Below are 17,659 nucleotides of genomic sequence, written 5' to 3'. Positions count from 1 at the left end.
CGAACGAATGCTGCTAAACACCGGGCTCTGCGTCCGGTACGCGTCCAGACCGCAACTGTGGAGATCCGCCCGGCTCGCTCTGTTTTGCAAGCGGCCGCTGGCACTTGTTGTCGGCCCAGCCCGTCCGCGGTCCCTCATCCGAGATGTGCGAGCCACACCTGTGCCATGGCACTCTGTCAGAGGGTTCCATTTGTCGCGGACAGCCGTCCAGGAGAAGAAACCGTCGCCGGCCGTGCTCAAGGAGGAGCGCCACTCGCAGATCCGCATCCTCAAAGACCTGCTGTCGTACATCTGGCCCCGTAACAACCCGTGGGCCAAGTTCCGGGTCGTGGTGGCATTAGGCATGCTGATCGCGGCCAAGGTGCTCAACGTCCAGGTGCCGTTCTTTTTCAAGTCGATCATAGACTCGATGAACATCGATTGGGTGTCGCAAGCTGGGCTTCTGACCACCTCGATCGGAGCCATCGTCCTGGCGTACGGCGTGACCCGTTTTGGAGCCGTGCTGTTTGGCGAGCTCAGAAACGCCATTTTCGCCAGAGTCGCCCAGAACGCCATCATGAAGGTCGCGCACAACACCTTTGTCCATCTGCTCAACCTGGACCTCAATTTCCATCTCGCAAGACAGACGGGCGGCCTCACACGAGCCATCGACAGAGGAACCAAGGGCATCTCTTACGTGCTCACGGCGATGGTGTTCCATATTCTGCCAATCACGTTCGAGATCTCCGTTGTGTGTGGGATCCTCACATACAACTACGGCGCCTCGTTTGCTGCCGTCACGCTGATGACCATGCTGGCGTACTCGGTCTTCACCATCAGAACCACCGCCTGGCGAACCGGGTTCCGAAGACAGGCCAACAAGGCCGACCAGAGGGCCGCCAGCGTGGCGCTCGACTCGCTGATTAACTACGAGTCGGTCAAATACTTCAACAACGAGGGTTTCCAGTCGCAGAAGTACGACTCTGCGCTCAACAACTACAAAAACGCGTCGGTCAAGGTGGCCACGTCGCTGGCGTTCCTGAACTCCGGCCAGAACCTCATTTTCACCACCGCGCTGACCGCAATGATGTACATGGCGTGTCAGGGCGTGGCAGCCGGCTCCTTGACCGTTGGCGACCTGGTGCTGATCAACCAGCTTGTGTTCCAGCTGTCCGTGCCGCTCAACTTTCTCGGGTCCGTGTACCGCGAGCTGAAACAGTCTCTGCTCGACATGGAGTCGCTGTTCAACCTGCAGAAGGTGGACGTGAAAATCAAATCCAAGCCCAACGCTCCTCCGTTGGAGCTCAAGGGAGGAGAAATCAAGTTTGAAAACGTGACTTTTGGCTACCATCCGGACCGGCCGATCTTGAAGAACTGCTCGCTCACCATTCCTGCGGGCCAGAAGGTGGCCATTGTGGGTCCATCCGGAAGCGGAAAATCAACGATTCTCAGACTGGTGTTCCGGTTCTACGACGTCACCAGCGGAAGAATTCTGATCGACGGCCAGGACATTAGAGACGTTGATCTGGACAGCCTACGAAGACACATCGGCGTGGTTCCGCAGGACACGCCGCTCTTCAACGACACCATTTTGGAGAACCTCAGATACGGCAACTTGGCTGCCACCGACGAAGAGGTGGACGCGGTGATAAAAAAGGTCAAGCTGGACACTTTGGTGCACGACATGCCTGATGGGGTGCGCACGATCGTCGGCGAGCGTGGAATGATGATTTCCGGAGGAGAAAAACAGAGACTCGCAATTGGCAGACTGCTGCTCAAAGATGCTCCAATTACGTTTTTCGACGAGGCAACGTCTGCCCTGGACACGCACACCGAGCAGGCTTTGCTGAAGACGATCCGGACGGTGTTCAAGGAGAGCAACAAGACCAACGTCAGTATCGCTCATCGTCTGAGAACAATTGCCGATGCCGACAAGATCATTGTTTTAAGAAACGGAGAGGTTCTGGAGGAAGGTACTCACTACGAGCTTCTGGGACGCCAGCAGTCATTGTATAAGGAGCTGTGGAATATTCAGGAGAACCTGAATTTGGAAGAAGAGCTTGCTGAGGAGGACAAAAAGGAGGAGGCCAAGATAGAAGGAACGGCATGAACGAACGTATTCTAGATGGTTACTGAAAATGAAGTAGAAAAAAATCTAATAAAAGTGAAAAAAAAAAAAAAAATAGAACTTAGTAAGTCAACTACGAAAATTAAAAAAAAATAAAATAGGCCATGGTCGACTACCGCGCAAAGCTCGTTCTGGCTCCGATGGTCCGTATAGGCGAGCTCCCGACTCGTCTCCTGGCTCTCAAATATGGTGCGGATCTTGTTTGGGGACCAGAAATCATCGACAAACGGCTCGTTCGCGCTGAACGGGTCTACAATCCAGTTCTTAATACAGTTGACTTTATTCAAAAAGACGGCAATAAAAAGGTGCCAGGAACCACTGACCTTGTTTTCAGAACGTACAGAAAGCTCGAGCAGGGCAAGTTGATTTTCCAGCTCGGCACCGCAAGCCCAGAACTCGCTGTTCAGGCTGCCAAGATTGTGGCTGCCGACGTGGACGGCATAGACATTAATGCAGGCTGTCCAAAACATTTTTCCGTTCATTCGGGAATGGGGGCCGCCTTGCTCAAAACTCCAGACGTTCTGTGCGCTATTCTATCGTCTCTCGTGGAGCAGGTTGGTAAACCATTCCAAAAGCCAATAAGCGTCAAGATCAGACTCTTGCCAGAACAACAGCAGACCCTGGACCTTGTGCGCAAACTGGTCAAGACAGGAATTGCAAATCTGACTGTTCATTGCCGGACGCGAGAAATGAGGAATGGCCAGCCCCCAATCAGAGACTACATTGACAAAATCAAAGAGATCTGTGTTGAGGCAGACGTGAGCTTGATAATCAACGGCGGGATCAAGAGCTACCATGAATTCAAGGAGATGCAGGAAAAGTATGGAAGCGACATCAGTTGCATGATTGCTTCCAAGGCAGAAACCAACCCTACCGTATTCAATCCTGAAGGGCCGCTTCCATGGCCCAAGCTTGCCAAAGAGTATGTCAGATTTGCACAGCAATTCAACAACTCTCGAACGAACTCGAAGTACTGTCTTGCGGTCATGATGCCAAACACGCGGGGCAAGAACGTGATATGCAGGCTGGTGAGTCAGGCTAAGGAGAACGATGAGATCTATGATGCTGTGCTCAACAAGATGGACGACGAGGGTAAATATATCGGTGAAGAGATCCAGGACAGCAACGCAAAGGTCGAAGACAGACAGGAGTTGAAGCGCAAGCTGGATCTGGAAGAGGCAGAAAACCTCAAGCGCATAAGAGTGTAGACTCATACATTATTCCAATGACAATTTTCACGTAGTTTTGTTGGCGTTCTTGTAAACCTGCAGCGCTTTGTATGCTCTTCCCATGTCCTGTGGGGCTGATCCGGTGAGGCGTTGGTAGAGCGTCTCGAACCGCTGCTGGTGCTCCTTCATGCTGAAAGCAAGACCGCCCAAGATGCTGGGCAGTCCCGACGAGTTGAGGAAGTGGCTTTGCGTTTCTATCACTGTTTTCAGTCCCTGTGACTCAAACAGCCGGCTCAGCTCCAGGAAGTCGACGTCCACAGAAAGGTCGATCTTGCCCGGCTCCGAAAACGGGTCCACAAATTTGTGGTCCTTTATGCCCCGCAGAGAATTTATCGGTATCGTATCCTTTGGGCCGTAGTCTATGATTAATGCTCCACCCACGTCGCCAGAGTTGATGATTTTGGCAAACTGCGACGCGTACATGTGAGCGTCTGCCGAGATCTCCACGTTGGCCCCGACGGCCAGCTTATTGTAGCGTTCGTTGGTGGCCGGAATGAACGACCCGGGCGTGGCATGGGGGGCCACCACGAGCCCAAACTTGCCTGGTCTGCCTGCTTCTGGCCGCCGCACATCCACCAAATACTCTCGCCATCCGTGCTTGGTCTTGATGTACCGGTCGATGGGCAGGGCGTCGAAGAACTCGTGAGCAACGACAAAGTTCATGTACCTGGGGTCGAGATCCAGCTCGACAAGGTCGTTTTTCTGCCACGTGATCGGCTGCCCCCACTCTGTGACACTTTTGAAGTTGTAATCGTCGATCTGTTGCAGCTCCTGAGCCTTGCACAACAGCTTGTGCTGCTCCCTGATAAGAATGTCCGACTTTTCCACCATCACGATCTCCACGGGGTTGTCTATTATGTACTGCTTGAAAACCATGGCAAGTCCCTTCATCATGGAGCCCTTGCCCGGGCCAAACTCGATCACGCGGAAAACATTGTCCTTGACCTTGAAATCAGGGCTGTGTCGACTCTGGTATTGCAGCTGGGCAAGAAACATTCGCACAAATGCCAGCCCGCAGGTCATTCCGTACGCCACAGACATCTCCGGCGCAGTGATAAAGTCGCCGCTGTCGGCGTCCAAAGGGTCCTTGTGTATGTAATAGCCGTGTTCCGGGTGGGTAAGACATGTTCTCATAAACTTGGACAGGCTGATGGGTCCGATGGTTTTAATGGTGTCCTCGATGATTGGCTCAAGAGGCGTCGACGCAGAGACTGTGGCTGTGAACCGTTTTCCAGCTAAACGCAGCAGCCGCGAGGCCCCTATGTTCCGCGCTCTTGTAATCATGGCCCAAATTGTATCCCCTCAATTATTATTTTTATTCTCACCACCTTTGCACCGACCATGAACCGAATTCACCGGGGTAGTTACTATAAAAAGACACGTTTGTCTCGCGCTATAAAAATTTTATACAGAACCCAAATTAGTGGTACCATAAACAAACGGCTAGATTCAGCTCACAAGCGTGTCTGTGACTGGAGACGGCTGTAAAATCTTTTCCATCCCCTATTCATCGAAAACGCGTCTTTTATGGACTATATAAGTCTCCGCGCATCAGACCGTCACGCAAGGCACCAAGTCCCCATTCAGGATAATAGCGGCCTCGAGAGCATAACGGGAACATCGGACCATTCTAATTTTGAACTGAACAACTCAACAGATTCTTTTTTCCCAGAAAACGACACCGACGACGAACTCCCGAAAATGGACTCCAAACAAGCCAAGGTGATCCTCGTGTTGAAGAGATTTGTCAAGTTCATTGGCCCAGGACTGATGGTCTCTGTGTCGTACATGGACCCGGGAAATTTCAGCAGTTCCATCTCGTCTGCGCAATTCCAATACAAACTCCTGTTTTCGCTGCTTGTGTCCAACATGATGGCTGGGTTCATGCAAATCCTCGCCAGCAAGCTTGGAATCTGTACCGGCCAGGACCTGGCGGCCAACTGCCGCGCCCACCTGCCGAAGTACGTCAACTTTGCCATCTACATCTTTGCAGAGCTGGCTGTTGCAGCCACAGACATGGCTGAAATCATCGGTACTGCCATCGCATTCAATATTCTCTTTGGTCTGCCGTTGCTGGGCGGTGTCATGCTGACGACTCTTGATGTTCTCTTTGTCCTGCTTGCATACAGGCCGAACGGGCCACTTGTCGTGGTCCAGGTCTTCGAGGCTGCCGTGGGATGTCTGGTCCTGGGCACGGTCGCCTGCTTCATCGTGGAGCTCGTGAACGTTTCTCCCACAACCAACTGGGGAAGCGTGTTCCGCGGGTTTCTGCCCTCCAAGGAGATCTTCACCAATACCAAAGGTCTCTACCTCACCGCTGCATTGCTGGGAAGCAACCTGATGCCACACTCTTTGTATCTGGGCTCGGGAGTTGTCCAGGCGCGCATGAAGGCCTTCGACATGAAACGCGGCCTGTACACGCCTCCAATGGCAAAGCACAAGAAAAAAGGTCTGCTTTGCAACACCATCGAGGGAGACTCCGCGGAGGTGAGATACACCCCGTCGATGGAGGCGATCGACGGGACCATGTCGTACATCATTGCCGAGATGGTGGTCTCGCTAATTACCGTTGCGCTGTTTGTCAACGCTGCCATTCTGATCGTCGCCGGCTCGGCGCTGTCGCAACCTATGGACGACGACGGAGACGGAGACCTCGAGAGCGCCGATCTGTTCACACTGCACTATCTTCTCTCGAGTCAACTGTCAAAAGCTGCAGGTACAGTTTTTGCGCTGGCACTATTGTGCTCGGGCCTGTGCGGCGGCACGGTGGTCACCATCGCGAGCCAGCAGATCATGGAGGGCCATGTGCACATCTCCATGCACCCTGCCATCAAGCGTATCATCACACGTATCATTGCCATCACGCCATGCATAGCAGTTGTCGTGACTCAGGGAAGAGAGGGCCTGAGTACCGTTCTGAACGCGACGCAGGTCGTTTTGTCGCTGCTGCTGCCGTTCATCAGTGCGCCGCTGGTGTATCTGACCTGCAAAAAGAGCATCATGCGCGTCCTGATCAGCGGAACCGAGCGCGCGGAGGAAACGGGAGAGGACATCCCCTTGGACTCTGTCTCCAACACCACCGACAGCACGCTCAGCCTGCTCTCCGACAGGGAGGAGAACATGACGTCGGACCGCACGCTGCAGTCGAGCGAGCTCCGGGAGCCGCAGCTGGACGACACCATGGACCAGCCAAAGTACAAGGACATGAGCAACAACCTGGTGACCGCTGTGGCGGGCGTGATTGTGTGGCTGGTCATCTCGCTCATGAACTTCTGGCTGCTGATCAGCATGGCCATGGGCAAAGACGTGGACTAGAGAAATAGACCGATATAATCTGTTACGTAATCACACCTGAGAGTATTTTCTTGAGCTACGCGGCGAGACTTTTTTGCAAAGCCTTTCTTCCATGCAACTTGCGAGTCTTTTTGTTCTTCTGGGGTCGGCGATGGCCGTCGACCTCGACATCAACAGCTACGACTCGATCCAGGCGGCGACGGCGCTGATCGCAGACGGCCTGATGGACTACAACTGGGGAGACAAGTACGGAGGAACCATAGGAATGTTCACGAATCCGTACTACTGGTGGGAGGCCGGCGGAGCCTGGGGGTCGATGATCGACTACTGGTATTTTTTGCAGAACGACACGTACGAGGAAACCATCAAGGAGGCGATGCTGTACCAGACAGGAGACAACTGGGACTATATCCCTTTGAATCAATCCACCACAGAGGGTAACGACGACCAGGCGTTCTGGGGCATTGCTGCGATCCAGGCGGCCGAGCGGAACTTCACGAACCCGGCCTCGGACCAGCCGCAGTGGCTGTATCTCGCGCAGGCGGTGTTCAACACGATGGCCTGGAGATGGGACACGGAGCACTGTGCTGGCGGGCTCAGATGGCAGATTTTCCAGTGGAACTCGGGCTACGACTACAAGAACACGGTTTCGAACGCGGGGCTGTTCCACATTGGCGCGCGACTGGCGAGATTCACGTCCAACGACACGTATGTCGACTGGGCCGAGAAAATCTACGACTGGCTGCTGGGCGTGGATTTCATCACCGAGGGAGACACGTACAACTTTGCGTACGACGGGGCCAGCATCACGGACAACTGCTCGTCGGTCGTGAAGTACCAGTGGTCGTACAACGCCGGGATGATGCTCTCGGGCTGTGCGTACCTGTACAACTACACAGAGGACGATATCTGGAGACAGCGGACAATCAACTTTCTGAACGGGCTGGTTGTGTACACGCCGAACAGTGCGCAGGACGGGGTGTACGTGCTGCAGGAGACGGCGTGCATGGGGTCGGGCTCGTGCAACAACGACCAGCGCTCGTTCAGAGCGTACCTGATCCGGTTCATGGGGCTGACGGCCATGATGGTGCCGGAAACACAGGACACCATCAACAAGTACATCCAGCAGTCGGCGCAGGCGGCCGCGCAGTCGTGCTCGGGCGGCACGGACGGCCACACGTGCGGCCTGAACTGGACGTACAGCGGCTGGGACGGCTACTACGGGCTGGGCGAGCAGATGTGTGCTCTGGAGGCCATCCAGAACCTGCTCATCTACGACAGGCCGGCCCCGTACACCTCGACGAACGGCGGCTCGTCGACGGGAGACGGAGCGGCCGGCTCGGAGAGCACGCAGCTGACGGACCAGCCGCTGAGTCTGGACCGCGGCGACACCGCCGGCGCGGCCATCATTACGGTGCTGATCGGGGTGAGTATCATCGCACTGGCGTGCTGGCTATTAGTGTAATGTACATGGGTCATTTCTGTCTGTTGGCCTCCAGCACCTCCCGCAAGTACGCGTCTTCGCCGCGCTCTTTGTGGTTGAGGTGGTGGTTCTCCTCGTAGACGCTCAGGCCGATCGACCCCAGAAGCAGGGCCACCGTGATGAACTGCGCGTACATTCTCGCCTGCACGAATTTCTGCGTCCGGGTCAGCAGCGGGTCTCTGTTGACGTACATCCAGGACCCAACCATCGACGCGGCCCAGAGCCCGGTGATGATTTTGTACTTGTTGTTCGACAGGGACTCCACCACCTTCTCTGTCGGGGACAGCTTGGCCCATCTTCTGTGCTCCTCTAGCACCTTGCGCTGTTGGAACTCGGACGAGTACATCTCGGAGTCGAACCTGGTGGACGCCAGCTCCGCGTTGACGGCCGTGGTGAACGCTGGCGGGATGATGGCCGTGGCCGTCTTGATGGACCACGGCATCTTGAGCAGCTTCGGATAGTGCCGAGGGGCCATCGCGTACACCCCGACGGAAATCAGGGTTCCCAGGCAGAACCCGTTGAATCCTCCGGTGATGGTAGCCCACGAGTGCGCGTCGATTTCTTCTTTGGTGACAATCTTCATATTGGTTGCGTCTGGGTAGTTGCGAATTTTACTCTTTAAATACTTTTTTTACCCGGAACTGGAGGACCGATCAAGAGCCAGGAGCAGATTGGCCAGAGGACTATTTGCGTATTTTGTTCTGGCGCTCGTGCAGACGCCAGTCCGCAGGCACCGGATAGGTCGCACCCTCGATTCCCATAGGCGCATGTCGCTACCGCAGCCGACTGCAAACCAACCAAACCCCGAGCCACCCACGTCAAAAACCGCCGACCGCACAATGGCTGCTGACGTCAGCATCGTAAGGGGAGATGAATCATTAAATAATAAAAAAAAGGTGAAAAAATTAAAACATCAGTACATGCGGAAGGTGGCACAATTGAGACTCGCCCAGACCGTGCGGCGACTGTATTCCTCGGCCAGCGACATCTGTCGGCGGTTCCCGGACCTCAGCCCGGCAGACGTGCTTCCAAACGGCCGGCCCGACTACGTCAAGATGATCCTCACGTCGCGGGTGTACGACGTCATCGACGAGTCTCCGATCTCGAACGCTGTCTCGCTGTCGCAGAAGACCAACTCCACGGTGATGCTGAAGCGCGAGGACCTGCTGCCTGTTTTTTCGTTCAAGCTGCGAGGCGCGTACAACATGATCGCCCATTTGTCGGACGAGCGTAAGTCTAAGGGTGTCATAGCGTGCTCGGCCGGCAACCACGCGCAGGGCGTGGCGTATTCCGCGAGGGAGATGGGCATACCGGCCACCATTGTGATGCCTGTGGCCACGCCGTCCATCAAGTTCAAGAACGTGAGCAGACTGGGCTCGCGCGTGGTACTGTTTGGCAACGACTTTGATTCTGCCAAGGCCGAGTGCGAGAGACTCACGATCGAGCAGGGACTCACGAACATTCCTCCGTTCGACCACCCGTATGTCATTGCTGGCCAGGGAACCATCGCTATGGAGCTGCTCCGCCAGGTGAAGAGCAACAAGCTGAGTGCTGTTTTCGTGGCCGTGGGTGGTGGCGGACTGCTTGCCGGCATCACGGCGTACTTGAAGCGGCTGGCCCCGCACGTGAAGATCATTGCTGTGGAGACGTTTGACGCGGATGCGCTGAGACACTCGCTGGAAAAGGGCGAGAGAGTGACGCTGGACTCTGTTGGCGGTTTTGCGGACGGAACCGCGGTCCGGGTCGTTGGAGAGGAGACGTTTGCTGTGTGCCGGGAGTTTGGCGTCGACGAGGTTGTGCGCGTGACGACAGACGAGATCTGTGCGGCGATCAAGGACGTGTTTGAGGACACGAGATCTCTGATGGAGCCGTCGGGAGCCATGACGGTGGCCGGGCTCAAGAGATACGTTGAACTGCACCCTGAGATCGACCATTCCACGAAGACGTACGTGCCTGTGCTGTCTGGAGCGAACATGAACTTCGACAGACTGAGGTTTGTCAGCGAGAGAGCCGTGCTGGGTGAGGGCAAGGAGGTGTTCCTGACGGTGCAGATCCCAGACAGACCAGGCACATTTGCACAGCTGAACCACATTATAGACCCGAGAAACGTGACCGAGTTCTCGTACAGGATCTCTGCGGACTCGGAGGAGACCGGCCTGGCGAACATTTTCACGTCGTTCTCTGTGATCGACAGAAACAAGGAGCTGGGCAAGGTGATGAAGGAGCTGGAGCAAGCCGGGTTCAAGGCGCAGGATTTGACCGACAACGAGATGGCCAAGAGCCACGGCAGATACCTCGTGGGGGGTAAGGTGCACGTTCCGGGCGAGAGAATAGTTTCGTTCGAGTTTCCAGAACGGCCCGGTGCTCTGACACGGTTCCTGTCCTCGATGGAGATGAACTGGAACCTGACGCTGTTCCACTACAGAAACCACGGCGACGACGTTGGCAAGGTGCTGGCCGGGATCTGTGTTCCGCCCGAGGACAACGCGAAGTTTGACAAATTTTTGAAAGACCTGGGGTACAAGTACAAGGACGAGACAGATAATTTGGTTTTCAAGACGTTTCTCACTAGATAGAGGAAAAATAAAAAAAATATAAATACAGTAAAGTAATTCTTCATGATCCGGGCACTTCCCCGAATAGCGGGTTTTCGGGCGTGCTGGGGGCATAGCGCGCCGTATAGACTTTACCACAACGTTCCAAGGACTGCAGGAGTGTCTATGGAGCAGCAAAATGGTGCACAAGACGGCCTGCCAGATAGTGCGCTGAACCCTGCCGATTACAGTTCTGTGGTGAGAACGATCCCCGACAACGCACCAGACACAAAAGTGCTGTATACTCTGTCGGCGCGATATTTTCCTCTGAACCTTAAAGTGTCCATTTTCGACACGCTCAAGGCCAAGTCGATCCCGGCCAAAAACGTGCTTTTCGTGGTCACCTTTGCGGACCAGGTTCTGGATACGCCTCTAGAGCGGGACGCCGATTTGCAGAATCTGCGTGAAAGCTACGCGCGCTCGTTGAACGGCTACTTGTCGCTCTACAGCTCGCAAACGGTAGACCAGGAAAATGTCATGGTGACAAGCATAAAGTATCCCCGGTCGGTCGCTAAACTGTTTGAAAAGCTCATCCAGACAGAACACAACCAGACGTACTACGTGATTGGCCAGACAAACACAGGCAAAAGCTCCTTGGTGCAGCGGCTCATCCTTGAAAGCAACGACTACGGGTCCGTCCCTGTGGTGCCCAAGGTCTCAGCAAAGCCATGCTCGACCCGTCGCAACGGGACGTTTGTTTGTTCGTATTTCGGGCTCACTTTCGTGGACACGCCGGGGATGCTCCCGAAAACACACAGCATCTATGCTGTGCTGCGTCCCCAGCTCCGGCAGAGCGTATTGTCGTGGGGAGCTACCAACTCCATTCGGACCCGTGAATTTGTGTTCACGGACACAGAGCAGGTGGTGGGGCTCGGCCCGTGCGTGGGTATATACTCGCCCGACTACAGAGGACCGCTGGCGTTGAGACAGTATTTCTGGGGCCCAGCAAAAATGTTTAGAGACCTGGCAGAGTGGCAGGCCCAGCTTGCGGACCACAGGTACGTTAGCAGCTCGCCGTGGACAGCATACAAATTGCACGCTTCTGGCGGCCCATGCGACCTGGTTATCAGCAACCTAGGCTTTGTCAGGTTCGAGAAAGGATGTGCTGCGTTGACCGTCTACGTTCCTTCGTGTCTTCGTGTTGTTCAGCGGTTCTATACACAGGAACACCATTATTATAAAGAGCTGGATCTAGAAGCTGAAGCTACCTCTTAGCGGCCTTGGTCAGCTTGCGCTTCATGTGCCAGCTGAAGAAGAACAGACAGAACGGGAGCAGGATGTTGTTAAGAGCGATCCATGCCACCAGAATACCAAAGTTCCTGCCCAGATGTCCGCGGTAGGTGTCGAAAAGAAGCACCTTCATTAGCTCGTATGAGTTCTTGATCGGCATCGCGTACGCGAACCGGTAGAACTCCGGACACACCTCGACGGGCGCAAAAGTGGCCGAGATGTTGCACACGACAAAGAACACCAGCCAGAAGCCCATCAGCGGCGGCAGCACAGCAAAGCAGATTAGCGCAATGTTCTCGTTGGCTCCTCCCACCGCCGACATCGTCAGGTACGAGATCATCCAGTGCACTCCAAAGCCGCCCTTCCACGCGTTGTTGAGCTTGATCTGGAACGCGGCGTTCACACAGCTGTATCCGAGCGAGATCAGCAGGAAGTTGGCCTGCGCAATCACGATCCGGTAGATAATATAGCTCCGTGGCTTGAGCGTTTCGGCGGCCTCCTGGTTGACTCTCTGGAACCACATGACCTGGAAAAACGTGACAATGATAATGTAAATCAGACCAACCTGGAGTGGCGCCATGACCGTGTAGTCGGACACCGGAATGCCGTCTGTCAGCGTGACGTCCGGCGTGCGGGATAAGGTCGTGGTGTTTTGCAGGCTGGCAAACTGCTCCGCCGACAGCTGCGAGAGCAGCCGTGGATACACCTCCTGCTGCATTATGTCGGTGAAGGCGGCTGCGAACTTGAGCAGACCAGGCTCAACGTAGGCACTCATCCCATTAAGGTCTCTGGCGGTCTCATAGTAGCCGTAAACGAGCGTAGAAGTGTTGAGATCCTGTCCGTTTTGCAGAGCCTGGACCAGCTGCTGCGAAACGTTGTTGCTGGTGACGTAGATCGCGCCCCAGTACTTTTGTTTCCAGACTTCGTTGACGACCCAGTCCTCGTCCGTGTAGTTATGGCGAGTCCATCCCAGCAGCGGCTTCACCGCCGGCGACTCGGCCACCTGAAGCAGCGCCTGCGACACCGGGTAGTCGTTGTTGTCGACGCTGGCGCCGTCCTCAACAACCAGGAGAATTTTCAGGTTGACCAGGCGACTGCCACGCTGGTACATGGCGCCCCAATAAATAGAAAACACGCTCAGAATAAATATCCATAGAACAACAATAATAACTGCGTATTGCTTGAAAAACTTCTTTCGTTGCTGGGCGTATCTTTTGGACAGAAACCCAGACCTGACCGGCTCCTGCCGTTCCTTCGCCATTTCCTCGTCTCTCTCGCGCTCGAGTCTCTCGATGTCCTCCTCATTGGCGTGGGAAACAGAGTACTCTGTGTACTGAGTCACCACCCGCATGAGCGAGTCGTTGTTGTCTTGACGGTACTCCTGAGGCTCTTTCTGGTTCATATCATCAGTCGCGTCGTTTCCCAAAGACGTTTCGGAAGAGGTCATGCTGAAACTGCGAATTTGAACAGCGTGTGTTCAGCTTTATATGTGTTTTAGCCCTAGAAATATATGGATTTTTTTTTTAAACCCGCGAAATGAACGAGTTTGCGAGGATTACAAATCGATACAATAACTAACTCCGAAAACAACAATATGCACTCGGACGTCGGAGTAGCATATATCTGCTCTCTACAGTGTGCATCGGCGCAAGAGAGTTATGTCCATGTTATGCGGACTTAAGCGGAGACAACTTCCGTTTACGCTCACAAACAGCGAGAATGTTCTATGCTGGCTGCGACTGCAGCACGGTCCTCACCAGACCCACCAACTCAACAAGCAATTCGTGGTCTTCGTCGGCAGGCTCCGAACTGGCGAAGAATTTCCCACTGGTGTTCAGTATAGTGTTCTTGGAGATGATCTGGCCGATCTGGCCGGCCAGAACTTGGGTCTTGAGGTTGCCACCGATCAGAACTGTAGGCACCTGTGTTCCCGACCCCTCCACCGCCAGCGGGCGTGTCTGGAGGTCGTACGTCACGTCCAGCTCTCCGTCTCGCGACAGACAGACGATCTGCTTGTCGGCAAAGTCCAGCACGCTACACTTCACCTCGTGGCCGGCCACCTGTGCGGTCTTCTCGCGATACGAGGTTGAAAACATGGAAAAAAAAATAAAGGCTTTTTATATTTTTTTTCTGCTGGGCTGTGTATCTTTCTTTATGCCCTCGCGATCTCTTCTTGCCAATGAGCAGGAGCCGGAGCCGTTGGAGAGCAAAAAACACAACGTGCTGCTCGGTTATGTGTCCATAACCGTGTCGTACGTGTGCTGTTTCTTCTTTCTCGGCGTGCTCATGTTTTTCGCGGTTGTGTCCAATGTTTACAAACTCCATATTAAAAAGGAACACAAATATACACCCTCCAAAAAACGCGCGTATTCCGTCGAATCTCCACGAAGAAGCCCGCATCTACGCTACTACGTCCAGCTCATGGGGCTGGAGCTGTTTGAGTACCGCATCGTCACCAAGGACGGCTTTGTGATCACGCTCCAGCAAATAGTCGATCCCAACGTGCCGCCCAGCGGACCGCCCGTGCTGCTGCTCCATGGACTGCTCCAGTCCTCCGGCTCGTTTGTCACGAGCGGCTACAAAAGCCTGAGCTATCTGCTGGTCAGAAACGGCTACGACGTGTGGCTCGGCAACAATCGATGCGGATTCCACCCCCAGCACACGTCTCTCAACCCGAACGACCCTAAGATGTGGGACTGGGACCTCACAGAGATGACGCGCTACGACGTGCCGTGCATGATCGACGAGATCCTCCACTCCACGGGGAAGTCGAAAGTGACTTTGATCGGACATTCCCAGGGTACCGCCCAAATAGTCATGCTGCTGTCGAGCGAGTTCGAGATGGGCTACGAGGACAAGATCTCGAAGTGCGTGCTGTTGGCGCCGGCGATCTTCGGCGGCTCGCTGCTGAACTCCAAGGGATTTATCCGTTTCATCAAACTGCTACCCAACTGGCTCTACGACTCGTTTTTCGGAATCAACTCGTTCATGCCCATTATGATGGCTCTGCGCAGAATCATTGTCACCACGCCAGTGTTTGGGTTTCTGAGCTACGCGATGTTCAGCTTCCTGTTCGACTGGACAGACTACCTCTGGGACAAGAGCCTGAGACCGTACCATTTTATTTTCTCGCCAGTGTACATTTCGGCAAAACTGATGAAATGGTGGCTCAGCAAGCACCACGGACAGGGTTTCCAGATGGGTGAGTCGATCCTAAAAGAAGAGCGGGAGTGGTTCTCGGGGAAGACGCCGCCGCTGTTCCTGGTCATTGGGGAGCAAGATAGACTGGTGGACGGCGATCTTTTCGTGCGACATCTGCAACTCAATGAGCCCGAAATGCGCGGCCGGTTCAACCACATCAAAATCAAACACTACAGCCATCTAGACGTCCTCTGGTCGGACGATCTCCTAGAGGTGTTAGGAAAACCTCTGCTGGATTTCCTAGCCACTATGTAAACTAATATTCACAGGTTCTGCTCGCCCTCGGCGATGACGGCCATGTCCAGAACCTCAACAGACCCCTTTCTCGACTTGACCAGCTCGGTGAGCTCTTTGTAGTACTCGGGCTCGATAAGACACACGATCTCCGTTTCCGAGTCAACTTTCTCCTCGTCTTGCACGGCAGCTATTATCTTTTTGAGCTCCGTCTCTATTTTCGTGAATTCTTTGCTGTTGAGGGATATTCTGAGCTTCATGTGAGCTCTGGAGATTGGAATGATCTGTTTTTCCACCAGGAGTTTGATTGCCTCCAGAGCTTTGGCTTTGGCGTTCTTCGCGTTCACAGAGTTGAACTTGAGCTCCTTGAGGGCCTTGTCGATCATGGTTGGCGGGTATCTTTTCTTGGTTTTAGGATTAATGCACTTTGTGGAGATGATGGTCAGGATCTCGTTGTGCAATTTCTCGTTCTGCGCAGACCGCTCCTTCTCGCTCAGCTGGATTTCGCCTTTCTTCAGAATCTCTAGAATAATCTCGTCTGTGTTGGTGGACCCGAACGCTTTCTTCAGGTCGTCGTTCGAAGCCACCTGTCCCTTGGAGACATTTATAAAAACCTGCGGAATCTGAAGAACCTCATCCAGATCCTTTTCAACGCCAGCACGGTAGTCCTGGACCTTATTCTGGTAGCACGCTATTTCAAACCGCTTCTTGCCTTTTTTCATCCTCACCAACGACACGTTGGTGAGTCTGATCTGCGAGGAGGGCTGGTTGATGACTGCCATAGTGTTTATTTTATTTTTTTGATTTATTTAATTTTGGTATTATTTTTTCATAAATTCCACATGTGCAAGTCCGTCTGTGTAATTGGCGGCGGGGCGTGCGGACTGGCCACCGTGCGAGCGTTTCTTGAAGAAGGCGGGTTCGAGAAGGTTGTCGGGTTTGAACAGAGAGCCTCGTTTGGCGGGATCTGGAACTACAACGAGCTCGCCGACCAGCATCTCAGTATCCCGTCTGTGGATCCGCTGGCCATGGTCAAGCCCATAAAATCAGAAAACGGCTACGTCTGGCCAAACGCAGTGTACGACGCGCTCGAGACAAACACGCCGTACCCGCTGATGGAGTTCAGAGACCACAGCTTCCCAGAGTCGACTCCTCTTTTCCCTCACAGATCTGTGGTCCTTGCTTACGTCTGCAGATACGGAGAGGATCTGAGGCAGCATTACCGGTTCAGTACGAGAGTTGTGGACGTGCGGCGCGGCCAAAAATGGACGGTGCGGTCGCGAGCCGTGTGCGAGGCCACTGCGGGCGGATTTCAGGAGAGCGACACCGTGCCCGACACGGTGGAGGAGTACGACGCCGTGATGGTGGCCACTGGGGTATACGACCTGCCGTTTATTCCAGAGCTCGAGGGGCTCAGGCAGTGGCACGAAAAGCTCCCCGGCACAATTTTCCATTCAAAAACGTTCCGCAGTCCTCGTGAATTGGCGCACATCGAGGGAAACGTCCTGGTGATTGGCAACTCTGCCTCGGGAATTGATATCTGCTACCAGTTTGCGAGGTACACGGGCAGACACATATACAAAAGCGCGCGCTCAGCTAGCCGCGTTCCCGGCGGGACGAGCGAACTGGTCATTGAGATGCCGGACATCAGCCATCTGGACCCGCACACGGCGTCTGTCTTTTTCGTTGACGGTCGAAGGTTGGACAATGTTGGATGCATAATTTTCGCTACCGGGTTTCTGCGGTCGCTGCCATTTTTTGCCGAGGTAAACAGGTCTGAAAAACCTCTCATCACGGACGGAAACAGGATCCACGGGCTGTACCGGCACTGTTGGAGCTACGAGCATCCGGGGCTGGCCTTCATTGCGATTTCGCGGTACGTGCTGCCGTTTCACGTTGCAGAGATCCAGGGGATCTGGTTGGCCAAAATCCTGCAAGAAAAAATAATATTGCCAAGCGATGCGGAAATGGCCAGCCAAGAACGCCAACTGCTAAGCGCGCGCGGCAACCTGCCGAGCTTCCACGATTTATTGTATCCGGACGATATTGAGTGTATGGACCTGCTGATGGCGGACATCAAGAGCACATCTGGGAAGGGGCCCTTGCCCAAGGAATGGTCAGCTTTGGAAATTGCACTGAGAAGAAACACGAGACTCCTAAAGGCCGTATGTCTGCAGCATTTCGAGAGAACTGGCCAGCATTTAACCCTGAGTGATGCATTGTCATTGAATATAATAGACAACAGGCAATAATTGACCCCTCTGGACTTTGCATGAGTTACATTTGC

General features: G+C 54.2%; 13 protein-coding genes across 13 annotated transcripts; 8 read left to right on the top strand and 5 right to left on the bottom strand.

Annotated features, from left to right (window-relative positions):
* Positions 1–7: 7 nt before the first annotated feature.
* Positions 8–2,089, top strand: KL928_004239 (uncharacterized protein; the record flags this gene model as incomplete). The annotated part of the gene is made up of 1 exon (XM_043204915.1): positions 8–2,089. The coding sequence occupies one exon, from the start codon at positions 8–10 to the stop codon at positions 2,087–2,089; it is 2,082 nt and encodes a 693-aa protein (XP_043058306.1).
* Positions 2,090–2,211: 122 nt separating this feature from the next.
* On the top strand, positions 2,212–3,315 carry KL928_004238 (uncharacterized protein; the record flags this gene model as incomplete). The annotated part of the gene is made up of 1 exon (XM_043204914.1): positions 2,212–3,315. The coding sequence occupies one exon, from the start codon at positions 2,212–2,214 to the stop codon at positions 3,313–3,315; it is 1,104 nt and encodes a 367-aa protein (XP_043058305.1).
* Positions 3,316–3,342: 27 nt separating this feature from the next.
* Positions 3,343–4,620, bottom strand: KL928_004237 (uncharacterized protein; the record flags this gene model as incomplete). The annotated part of the gene is made up of 1 exon (XM_043204913.1): positions 3,343–4,620. One exon carries the CDS (start codon positions 4,618–4,620, stop codon positions 3,343–3,345), a length of 1,278 nt encoding a protein of 425 aa, XP_043058304.1.
* A 243-nt stretch (positions 4,621–4,863) lies between these two features.
* On the top strand, positions 4,864–6,651 carry KL928_004236 (uncharacterized protein; the record flags this gene model as incomplete). The annotated part of the gene is made up of 1 exon (XM_043204912.1): positions 4,864–6,651. One exon carries the CDS (start codon positions 4,864–4,866, stop codon positions 6,649–6,651), a length of 1,788 nt encoding a protein of 595 aa, XP_043058303.1.
* Positions 6,652–6,781: 130 nt separating this feature from the next.
* Positions 6,782–8,095, top strand: KL928_004235 (uncharacterized protein; the record flags this gene model as incomplete). Its single annotated transcript, XM_043204911.1, has 1 exon — positions 6,782–8,095. The coding sequence occupies one exon, from the start codon at positions 6,782–6,784 to the stop codon at positions 8,093–8,095; it is 1,314 nt and encodes a 437-aa protein (XP_043058302.1).
* Positions 8,096–8,105: 10 nt separating this feature from the next.
* KL928_004234 (uncharacterized protein) lies at positions 8,106–8,696 on the bottom strand (the record flags this gene model as incomplete). The annotated part of the gene is made up of 1 exon (XM_043204910.1): positions 8,106–8,696. The coding sequence occupies one exon, from the start codon at positions 8,694–8,696 to the stop codon at positions 8,106–8,108; it is 591 nt and encodes a 196-aa protein (XP_043058301.1).
* Positions 8,697–8,880: 184 nt separating this feature from the next.
* KL928_004233 (uncharacterized protein) lies at positions 8,881–10,689 on the top strand (the record flags this gene model as incomplete). Its single annotated transcript, XM_043204909.1, has 1 exon — positions 8,881–10,689. One exon carries the CDS (start codon positions 8,881–8,883, stop codon positions 10,687–10,689), a length of 1,809 nt encoding a protein of 602 aa, XP_043058300.1.
* Positions 10,690–10,731: 42 nt separating this feature from the next.
* Positions 10,732–11,922, top strand: KL928_004232 (uncharacterized protein; the record flags this gene model as incomplete). The annotated part of the gene is made up of 1 exon (XM_043204908.1): positions 10,732–11,922. One exon carries the CDS (start codon positions 10,732–10,734, stop codon positions 11,920–11,922), a length of 1,191 nt encoding a protein of 396 aa, XP_043058299.1.
* A 68-nt stretch (positions 11,923–11,990) lies between these two features.
* KL928_004231 (uncharacterized protein) lies at positions 11,991–13,384 on the bottom strand (the record flags this gene model as incomplete). The annotated part of the gene is made up of 2 exons (XM_043204907.1): positions 11,991–12,649; positions 12,709–13,384. The coding sequence occupies 2 exons, from the start codon at positions 13,382–13,384 to the stop codon at positions 11,991–11,993; spliced, it is 1,335 nt and encodes a 444-aa protein (XP_043058298.1).
* Positions 13,385–13,661: 277 nt separating this feature from the next.
* KL928_004230 (uncharacterized protein) lies at positions 13,662–14,033 on the bottom strand (the record flags this gene model as incomplete). Its single annotated transcript, XM_043204906.1, has 1 exon — positions 13,662–14,033. One exon carries the CDS (start codon positions 14,031–14,033, stop codon positions 13,662–13,664), a length of 372 nt encoding a protein of 123 aa, XP_043058297.1.
* A 325-nt stretch (positions 14,034–14,358) lies between these two features.
* On the top strand, positions 14,359–15,393 carry KL928_004229 (uncharacterized protein; the record flags this gene model as incomplete). Its single annotated transcript, XM_043204904.1, has 1 exon — positions 14,359–15,393. One exon carries the CDS (start codon positions 14,359–14,361, stop codon positions 15,391–15,393), a length of 1,035 nt encoding a protein of 344 aa, XP_043058296.1.
* An 8-nt stretch (positions 15,394–15,401) lies between these two features.
* On the bottom strand, positions 15,402–16,154 carry KL928_004228 (uncharacterized protein; the record flags this gene model as incomplete). Its single annotated transcript, XM_043204903.1, has 1 exon — positions 15,402–16,154. The coding sequence occupies one exon, from the start codon at positions 16,152–16,154 to the stop codon at positions 15,402–15,404; it is 753 nt and encodes a 250-aa protein (XP_043058295.1).
* Positions 16,155–16,214: 60 nt separating this feature from the next.
* Positions 16,215–17,624, top strand: KL928_004227 (uncharacterized protein; the record flags this gene model as incomplete). The annotated part of the gene is made up of 1 exon (XM_043204902.1): positions 16,215–17,624. The coding sequence occupies one exon, from the start codon at positions 16,215–16,217 to the stop codon at positions 17,622–17,624; it is 1,410 nt and encodes a 469-aa protein (XP_043058294.1).
* Positions 17,625–17,659: the final 35 nt, after the last annotated feature.

This window comes from Ogataea angusta (genome assembly GCF_019207475.1).
Source record: "Ogataea angusta isolate 61-244 chromosome Unknown 61-244_NODE_9_length_489604_cov_89.567313, whole genome shotgun sequence".
Classification (NCBI taxonomy): Eukaryota; Fungi; Ascomycota; class Pichiomycetes; order Pichiales; family Pichiaceae; genus Ogataea; species Ogataea angusta.
The sequence above is the reverse complement of the archived record's forward strand: the minus strand, read 5'-3'. Positions and strand labels throughout refer to the sequence as shown.